At 44.5% G+C, this 10,452-nt stretch overlaps 1 protein-coding gene across 1 annotated transcript; it reads right to left on the reverse strand.

Annotated features, from left to right (window-relative positions):
• Nucleotides 1–2,970: 2,970 nt before the first annotated feature.
• Nucleotides 2,971–9,651, reverse strand: CCK (cholecystokinin). Its single transcript, XM_008633883.2, has 3 exons — nt 9,550–9,651; nt 7,838–8,095; nt 2,971–3,778 (listed from the first exon to the last, which is right to left on the reverse strand). The coding sequence occupies exons 2-3, from the start codon at nt 8,091–8,093 to the stop codon at nt 3,642–3,644; spliced, it is 393 nt and encodes a 130-aa protein (XP_008632105.1). The 5' UTR covers nt 8,094–8,095; nt 9,550–9,651; the 3' UTR covers nt 2,971–3,641.
• Between the last annotated feature and the right edge of the window lie 801 nt (nt 9,652–10,452).

The following is a 10,452-nucleotide window of genomic DNA, read 5'->3' on the forward strand; positions in this document are numbered from 1 at the left end:
TTGCTGTTCAATTGACACAGGTACTTTGAGATGATTAAAGCTTTAACAAGCACACAGGCAGTTTTTTCCTTTCTTTAAGGGAATTTTAATGAACTTAGGGGATACAAAAATTGAACACACAGGGAAGCCTTTTACTGCTCTGCTGGGACATTGAAAGGTTCACCTTGTTTGACTTGCAAATTCCTCTGCTCAAGCCTCGGAGAGGGAAGTGCCTGGTCTGCTGTCAGGCTTGCTGAAATATGCACAGCTGGGCTGCAGCTGGGAACATCTGGCTGGGGCATGTTGCCAGCCCACACGCAGCAAGGATGAAGCAGCTGGGGATGCATCAAAGCTGAGGAGAGGAGAGTAGGATCCACATGTGCTCCTGCATGAAATACCAGGGGAGATGAGACTGTTCAGGGTCAGGCGCATTGGTGTAGCTGAGGTTTCCCTCACATGCTGCCCCAGCTCCCAGGCAGAGCTGCCCCATCCCCAGGCATGGGTGCTCCCTCTCTCTTGCTTAGGTTTCCCCTCATTCCGACAAGGAGCACTTGCTGTTTCCACCCTCTTTGCACAGCTGCTGTATGCACAGCTCTGCACAAGCAGAACCACAAGCTTTTCCCAAATAATTTATGTGGAGTTTGCAGTAAGCTGCTCCATTCACAGAGATTTGCCCAGCACCTGTTTTGAAATAATAAAGCTGGAACAGAACTAACTGAATAAAGCTCACGGAGAAAATAAACAGCCTTTAAATGCAAGAAGGTATTGATTTGCTGTTTTGCCAGTGTAAATTTAGCACCTATGCACATGCTTTCATAAAGATGAATTTGGATAAAGCTGAATTAAATGTCAAGAGAGTTGGCAGTGCCAGGAGTCTCACATCCCAGACAGCACCAGGAGGTTGTGCCAATGCACTGCTGGGTGTGCTGGAATCTGTGGGGCACTTCTCAGCCCAAAATCTTTGCTGGATGCAAGGAGCTCCTACCCAGCTGCAGGGCCTCCGTCTCTGAGGCTGCTGTTTCCCTTGGGTTAAAACAGAGCAACCTAGAGAGTGGCTTCACTAATGCCACAGGATAAGGGTTGTACCAACCAGGGCTGAATGACTTTCCCAGGTTTGCTGGCTCCCCTGTTTAGCTCAAATTAGCACCTCCAGGTCACCTGGGAGCTGAACGGTGTCTCAGCAGCCTTTACAACCCTTTCCCACCTGGGGAATTTCTTCTGTTCCCAGAGGAGCAGGTGATGGACATTTTTATGATGAGGATAATGTTGCTGAGCTGCTTATAGCCAGCTGCTAACAGCCTGCTCCCCTTTGCCTTGAGGAACAGCACTGTATCCCAGAGTCACAGTCCCTCTTCATAACTACTGCAGTTGCCCCCATACTTCTTTACTCTTAACACTCAACTCGTGTCAGTCAGGTGGTGAAATCATTTTTGTGTGTCAGGCAAAGATGCCCCTGTCCTGGGGGAGTGGCGTAGAAAAGCTGCCAAACCCACCGGCTGACTGCACTGAGGGCTGTGTGCTTTCAGAGACATCTTCAGAGACCTTCAGAAGAGAGGAAGGGGAAAGAACATCTTTGTCTCTCCATCCATCTGCCTGTAGGAAATGAGACAAAGGAGACAAACAAAAGGTTGGGGTTTTTCCTAATTGACAGCATTCTGCAATAGTAAGGCTTGATTTGTGACATCACCCACTCCCAGCCCCCCCGCAATATTACAGTATTACATCCTTCATCAGTGTAAGCCAGGGATGAAAACATTTAAAAATATTTCTTGAATGTTCCTGACATTAATTTAAAAGATAGCAAAACAGAAACTGAGTTTTCTCCCAAGTAGTTTTAAAGAAACATCACTTTGGTGGGAAATGTTTAAATATATGCATTTTTAGATTTATTTGTATTTCCCTCAGTTTAAAAAAAAATATATTAATTGGTTTTAATCTCTTGTTTGAAAGTTTTGGGAAAAATGGGCACTTTGGACTCTCTTGCTGTGAGCAATAACCAAAACCAAGGAGAGAATTCAGGTGATTTGGGATTCATTATGCTTAGAAAGGAACCTAAAAAAAGCCAGACTAGGTGGCTTGGAAACTGGTTGACTGGGAGAAGCTTGAGAGGAAGAAAAGCCGAAAAACATTTCCATGTTTTCTAGATGAGATCCACAAAAAAAAAAAAAAAAAAGGTATTTGGTGTTACTAGAGAAGAAAACTCCCCGTTACTGTTTACTGAAGTCTCCCTTTCACTGCAGATTCTGCAGTGCTGTTTGCTCCCCTAGCTGGGAACAGCTCCTCAAAGTGTTTTTGTGCTCAACCCTTGGCACAACCGTTTTGGTTTGTTTCCCAGTCTTCTTGGTTTTGGTAGAATTTTGGTTTAGTGCAACTATTTTCTATGTATTGTTTTCTATGCTTTGTGTTTGCCTGTTAACTGCTGTAGAAATTGCTGCCTCTTTCCTTTGGCAAGCACCTGCTTTCCTGTGTGTGACAAATATTTTCCTTTTTGTCATAGTGCACACGTTAGGGAGAAACTCTGTGAATTATGCAATGCAAAAATCACCTCCTTTACAATTTAGGGCATTCCTTAGATGGGAGATCCAGCTGCTGAAGGAGACCCAGGAGCTTCAGGGAGGTTGGTTACCCGTGGTGGAGGAACAAAATGCAAGTAAAACACATTTTTTTCAGCCTGCCCACAGGCAGATGGGAATGACTGCAGAATCTGCAGGGTGCTGGTTTTGCACAAGCTGGGATCACTGCCCAGCTCTGAACTTGGGGCCCTCTGCCCTGCTCTGAGCCAGGTGAGAGCTGGGCAGAACCTCCCTCCTCCTCTTCACATTGGTGGGCAATAGCCAACTCAGACAGCCTCTGTGATACTTGGGAGCCACCCCTTTCCTTTCAGGATACTGTGACTAGACTGCTCCAATACGTCTCCCTCTCAGGATCACCTTCTGCTCTGTTCAGGAACCTGTCCTCACCCCCTCCCAAATGAATGCTTGGCTCACCACGCAGCAGAGAATGCTCTGTTTATTCTGTGATTTGCAGCCATCAGCAGAACTTTCACATTGAGTTCACAACATAAAACAAGTAAGCCAGGAAGATGAAACATGTTGGTATCATTCCTCTTTTTCACTGTTTTAGTAGTACTGGCTATTCACTGCAAACATGTGGGCTCAGTGTTTAACTCAGTCCTTTGCAAGTAGGGTCACCATGAAAATAGCTGTCTTTTCTGGCAGTATTGAGCTGCTGTGCTTATACCTGGACAAGTCCCCTAGAGTTCAAAGCTATGGGAACTGACACAAGGTTTCTCTGAAAAGTGGATAATCTGTCTGACTACTCAACCTATGGAATATATTTACATTGCCAAATGAAGGCATTATCCTGCCTCTCTTTATAGTAAAACACCCAGCAACATGCAGTGACAGGACAAGGACAATAAGTGAAATCATTTTAATATAGTATTAATGTATGAGAAACCACAAAAGAAAGAAAACGTTTTCTGGAAAATTCTGCATATGTATATATTGCATTGTGTAGTCTTACAGACAAACTTATGTCAAATACATGATTTTAAATACTTTAAAACACTGATTTGAAGAGGACAACAAATTGATTTATCTCTTTTTGTAGAGACATGGGAATGTGATTTTTTTTTCCTTGTTGCTATAATTTGGTGTTCTTCACGAAGAATACTCATATTCTTCAGCACTGCGGCGTCCAAAATCCATCCAGCCCATGTAGTCTCTGTCATTTATCCTGTGAGTAGGATCAATGCTCTGTACCCTGTTTCCCATAACTGAGAATCTTCCAGTGGAACCTAAGGAAAAAGCATTTGGGAGAGCAGAGAGTAAGAGGACACATTCTCTGGGTTCACCCGTGTTCTGATCTGGCTTGTGCTCATTAGCAGATGTCTGCAATAGTTGAAATGTACCTAATACCAGCCATGTAACACCAGTGTCATGTCACTGGGGAAAACATCAGTAGAAGCCTTACATGTAATGTTCTGAAAGTGCCTTGGATTTTTTCAGTGCAATATAAATAGATTATTTTCTACCTCCTGCTGCAGGAACATTCTCCTCCTGTCTAACAGGAAGGAATATGGATAGATTTTTCCTTCTTCCCTCCTATTTTACTAGAGAGAGAGAGAGGAGGAGACCATACCATTTCTCACTATTCCTGTAAAGGCCCATGTTTGCTTGCTCGTACTGGGAGAGCTGCTCTAGATGCAAAATAACTCTTCTTGAGAGCAGGCTCAAGCCTGAGACACTGCAGTCCTGTGTTGCTTAGAAAGACATTAACGTAAGTACAGGAGCTCTTACAGTGCAAATTCAGTAATAAGCAGGGTAGAGTTATGAATCCTAGGTTTTGGGAATAATCCTGAAATGGAGAGAGTTGTGTCTGGAGTTCACAGTCAGAGGTACCTATTGCTGGAATTATACAGGGCTTTCGACAATGTCAGTGCCTTTTTCATTGCTTATCCAAAGCCTTTGTAATTCTTTTTACAGCAGGGTTGGAGGCTGATTTCTGATCTTGCTTTATCCTTTCTATACGCCTTGCTTAAGGCATCAAAGACACACAAACTCTTTGCCAGGAGAGTTTATGCTTTAAAAAATGGACTGCAATCCTCTGCTTTCACATCATCACATAGTGTACCTAAAAAATACAGGGAAAGGTAAATGACTTTTCTCTGTACTCCCTGAAAACAGACAAACTTGATATCTATCAATAATTAGATGGAGTTAAGCTTTGAGGGAGGAAGGAACAGATTTAATATATTAGTATTCAATGCAGACTGAGGCTTGAGGAATACTTGAATTGATCAAAAAGGAAAAGGAGCCCAAATTAAATACCATATATCCAAATCTACAAAATTGCCTTGCTTTCAGTTTCTTGTGTTTTGAAGAAACCCTTGTTGACTCTGCTTTTATATTTCAAGGTCTTCCTCATGTAATGCTTTATAATGAACGTGACCCAGTAAAACAAGAAGCAACTGCATTGCTTTGTTAGTGGTTGCAGGGAGTTGAAGATACACATACACACACAAAAAAGCCATGCTTAAGACATTTATCTAGAACAAAATGACAAAAAAATTAATTTTCTCTAGAATAGAATGTCTGTCATTAAATGCTCAAACCCCATGAAGTTCACATTCATAATTCAAAAGGTGTAATTAAGTTAATGACAACAGCTCCTTAGCACAATAACCAGGCAGGGCTCAGGCAGCACAGAACCATCACTCAGATGTTGGTGCTTAACAGGCTTCTGAGCCTGACGTGACCTGTGGGCTGTAAAGGCTCCCCTGGTGCCACTACTCTCTGGCCTGTCAAGGACTCCTTAGGGGACATTAAATGTGCCTGTCACTGGCTTGAGAGCTACAACATCTCTTCTGCATGGTGCCAGATTCAAGCTGAAAGCCTAACGTAATTGAAAGCTTGGGTCACAAATTTCCTAAGAGCACCTTAATTACCTTTCCTCAACCCACCAGAGATGTCGTGTGAGTATTGCAGAATAAGTGTATGACAAACATATTCACAGTTGTAGCAGTTCAGCTACAAGGCTCTCATCAATCCCTAAGCCCTTGAGAGAACTTAACTCTCTCACTGTTTTAACTGGAAATACTTTACAAAACCAGCCTTCCTATTAATCATGAGGGCAAACACCACTACTGGTGAGTGCTAACACTAACAAAAGCCCAGACTCTCTTTCCCCCTAGATGGAATTTTCCAGTGAGTATTATGGTTTAGACAGGTTAGAAGTGACTAATAGAGTAGATGTGAGTGTTCTACAGAGATTTCTGAAGTACTGCCCAGAGTCTTCACATTAAATAAGAATATGTTTTGATGGGAACACTGTATGTATGTTTTAAATGAAGTAAATACTGTTTGTCCCATGAACCTTCTCTCCTGTAACCAGCAATTACATCTACAAATGAGAGTTCAGCTAGCCTAGTCGCATCACAAGAATCCCAACATCTGCTTCCAGACACTTTTTAGAGTTAATTATATATGTCAATAACACATATGCAGGAAATTGTCCCTCATATTAATATTTACAGAAAAAGACATCTTAAATCCAAAGGGTGGGGTTTTTTTTTTGCTTTTTCTGGTTAACCTATTTGGAAATGTCAGCCCCATATTTAAGGAAATATAATGGGTACATAAACTAGAAGGAGATGTTCTGTTTCCATGTGGGTGGGCAACAATGACTATGCTGGGGAAAGGTAATGAGGATTCTGCTTTACAGACTCCTGCAATAACATGCTTATTCAGTAACAGCCTTAAGTGTAGCACTGAATTGTGGAATTTCACATCTGAATTATCTTGCCATTAAATTGCATGAACAGCTAGAAGAAGTTCCTTAATGGATATTGTGCAAATTGCTGACATGAGATGAAATCTTTCAGGCACTATTGAAAGTGATTCATTTTTCTGTTGTTTCTAATTTGGCTGTGTTCTGAGTACACAAAGGAGAGTGTATGGCTGCATATGTAATGCACAAAAACACATGTGGCATCTCTTAATTGCAGACCACCATCATAGATAAGCATAGGGCTTTGCCTAGCATAGAGGTCAGCAGGGAAGCTGTCAAGAGGGGAGGGTTAAATGGTCTGCATTACATGGAGAAAGTTCTTACTTACATGAAGTGAACTTTATCCTAAGCACAGTCTGGGGCTAGCTGTGATTTAGTTTCTCAATGTCTGTATGCCAAGGTAATCCTAATCCTAATTACTCTCTTCCCTTGAAGCCCTGTTTCCTTCTTAGATGTCTTTTTTCTGTGTAGTACAGGGCACAGGCTGGAGTGAACCTTTCATGAGTAAACAAAATTTCTGTAGTGGCTCTCCCTGAGGCTGGCAGCCAAAAGGCCACAGCAATTAGGCTGCCCATGGTGTTACTCTATTGAGACACAGAGCAGTACAGAGATGAGACAGATCAAAAGGAAAAATGTTTTCTTGGAGAAGTTTCAGTGGCCAATGATTTTGAGCCATCATTTTTACTGGCAGCAGAGATGGCATACTTTTCTATCAATGTAAAATATATTCTGTAAGGTGTCAACAGGGATAGCTTTACTCTTTCTCTTATGTAATACAATTGTTTCCTCAAGTGACTAATAAATCTCATTATAAGAATGCCCTGTAATCCCATTGCTCTACTGATTCTTCATGTCCTTGTTACACTGTGCCATGGAGGTTTTAAGTAACAGCAAGATTGTGTTCCCAGGCTGCCCGAGACCAAAAACCTACCAGGAATTGACATATGTTGAAGAAAATATGCTTTTACTTATCATTGCTTTTAATTATTGCACTAATAAAGGTGAGCTCTGTGTTTTGAAATCTTTCATGCTATTGTAATTTCCTCTGGGAACAAATACATGAAAAATCCAATACTCAGAATATTTCCCTGGTACAGGTATTTCCGGCTGACGTGAGGCTAGCCATTTGGTCTGCATTTATCCTCAGAAAAGTTTTCATGCTCTTCTAACTTTAAAAGAGGGAGGGAGTGAGGATTTTAACTAAATGAAAAACTTTTATGAAAACGTAATTGCTTTATGTGACATACAACGTACTGAAAATACCACCATAGTAATAAGGCAATGAAAATAGTTTAAAATACAAGCTGGACTATAACCTGACAGGGAGGTGACATTTTCTCCAGTTATCTTTACATGACTCTCAGTCAGAGGCTGCTACAAATAAATCCTTTTTTTGGGAGGGGTTTGGGAAAGAGGATTTGGAATGCTCTCTACTTCAGAAATAACCAGACAAAATCTAAATCCTGTCTTCTCTAGGAATTCGTGTTAGATGATGACAGGGTTATCTCAACTACTAAGTCCCCCTTCAGGAATTCCCACTGGCACAGAAGCAGGCAATAAGCAGTACCTTTTCTGGCTTGCTGGAGATACTTGGCCAGCAAAGCGCCGATGTTGGCTCTTTGGTCACTGCTGCCATCCAGCCGTGGCAGGGATTTCAGGGACCCAGCGGATGACGGGGCGCGGATGTGCCGGTGAGGTTCTGTCAGGCTCTGCTCCAGCTCAGCAGGCAGAGGATTCCCATTGTGTGAGCCCAGAGCTTGCTGTCCGAAGGAGCTCACCGAGAGCACAGCAAGGAACACGCAGATGCATATCCCGCTGTACATTGCTGGGGAGAAAAGCGACAGTGGGCTGTTACATGGCCAGGTTTACCACATTTTATGCAGTCCCTAGCCCCATCTTCATTAGTGATGCTGGATTCCGAGCAAACCAGGCTTGTGTTGGTTTTTTTTTTAATGTAGGTGACTGTGGGATCTGTCTTAAGTTGAAAAACACATATGTGCATAGCTAAATACCCTTGATAAAGAGGAAGGTACAGGTAATTAATTTTGTTTCTTCCAGCCTAGTATGCGCTGTATCTCCCTGATCTACTCAATTCTTATTTGCTTTTCTTTATTTGGAAGCTGTATTTCATAAAAACTTAAGGGACATGAATCCATCTCTGACTCAAACATTTCAGTATTTTGCTATTGCACTAAACCCTGCTGTTATTACAGATACTCAGTTTTGACAAGTTCTATGAAGAGCCCTTATTCTACCAACCTTCATTGATTTGAACTTTAGTGTTCAAGAGGTTTCATCTCATCATACACAAAAAAGAAAAAACCAAAAACTTGTCCCAGTGAAAGAAAACCCAAAATCTAACATTTGTCCCCCAAAGCTCTTGATCTAATAGCAGGAGTGGTGAAAGCTGATTAGTTAAAATCTGGAAGAAATAAAGTGCAACCTAATAGTCTTCTTCATATTAAACAGAGAATTTAGATTTCTACTGCTTCCTTAAATGTGTGCTAAGCAAAACAATGTTGGTTTACTAAATCATTTTATCACATAAGCTGAAATAGTATTTTTTCCTGGAAACAGAAATTACTCTCAATTCTTAGAAGAAACAAGCTACCTAGTACTTCATGCTATGGAAGTAATTTTCACTTATAAATACCCATGAATTATCTCAGCTATGTGAGATTTTTTGAACCTCTTAAGTTCTTCAACAGTACACGTAACCTTTTAATTTTAGAAGGGGATAAAATTAAGTTTATTTGCCCAACACATACATTAGATTGAAATAATTCACAGTATATAAGACATGGGGGTTTTAAAACATTCTTAGGAGATGAATGAGGAAAGTTGAAATGTCACTCTGGTGTGGTTATTGGTGATGTACCCATCTGTGTTTGGGTACATAGAAATCGAAGGTGCATTGAATCCTTCAAATGCCCCGAGTCCTGTATTTTTTACACACACACATATATATGTATACACACACATCTAAGTATTCATGTCCTTGCTACAGTCTCCAAAGCCAACATCTCACCACTGCTGGCCGGTTCCTTTCCCAGCGGAGGGGAGCCCCGCTCGCCGCTCGCCGCATCCCGCACCCCGCGCTGGGGTCCGCCCGGCTGCCCGCTCTTGCCGGAATTCTTCTCCGGCGGGAAGCGTTTCCTCCGGCACAGAGCGGGATGCCCTCCGAGCCGCCGCACAGGTAAGAGCCAGGCAGCCCCATTTCCTTTCCCTCCCCACCCTCGGCAGTGGTGCCGTCAGAAGACGGTGACAGATGCTCCCTACCTTTCCGCTGCGCTTTTCCAAGGTCCCACTCGAGTTGGGAGCGGTGAGTTCCGTGTGTGCCCAAGCAGGGAAGTCGGGGGAGACTCAGCCTGGGCCCCTTAAATAGCAGCGGGCACCGCGGCGGTGTTTACACATCTCTGACGCATCCGGGGCCCCCGCCCGCTCAGCCCCCCGCTGCCACCTCCCCCCGCCCCGCGGACCGGCACCGGGGCTGTGTGCGCTTCACGGGGCGAGCGGGGTTCCTCCCCGCCCTCCTTCCCTGCCGCCGGCCGGCGCCGCTGGTTGCGGAGGTGTGCGGGCTCCGCGGGGCTGCCCCTGCCCCACGGGCCGGCCCCCGACGTGCTCTCCCGGCTCCCTCCGGAGGGCCGCTCTCAGCTGGGCACGAAGGAGCTGGAAGCCCCCGCTGGCTTGTAGCTGGGCACTTAAAATGCTCCTGGCCGGGGGTATGCCCACATCTCCTGCCCGGGAGAGAGGCTCCAGGTGCCCTCAGCATCGGCAGCTCCGGCCGTCGGGAGCCGCCCGCAGGCGGGAGGGCTCGTCCTGGCCGCGCTTACCGGCGGTGGCAGGTGCGGGGTCTGGGGCGTTGGGTTCCGTTCTCTGCTGCCTCCTGTGACCTGAGCCCGGGGACACAAATGCTTCCATCCTCCCCTTCCTCTCCTAGGCTCTCCCGAACATCTGCTCGGGAAGACGGGACACTCATTTTATTTAAAAAGCAAAGTAAAGTATGAAGCCATGGACGATCCCCCTAGAAAGCCATAGATGGAGATGCCTTCGGCGTGGGTTCCCCCTCACTGACCGCAGAACTACCAGAGCTTCCCCCGGCCGCTGCAGGGACCGCCGCCCCTTCCCGCGCCCTCGGCCGGGCCGGTGCCGCCCTGAGGCGATGCCCGCCCGGGGGCCGCA

The sequence above is a fragment of the Corvus brachyrhynchos genome, unplaced genomic scaffold, assembly GCF_000691975.1.
Source record: "Corvus brachyrhynchos isolate BGI_N302 unplaced genomic scaffold, ASM69197v1 scaffold94, whole genome shotgun sequence".
Lineage (NCBI taxonomy): Eukaryota > Metazoa > Chordata > Aves > Passeriformes > Corvidae > Corvus > Corvus brachyrhynchos.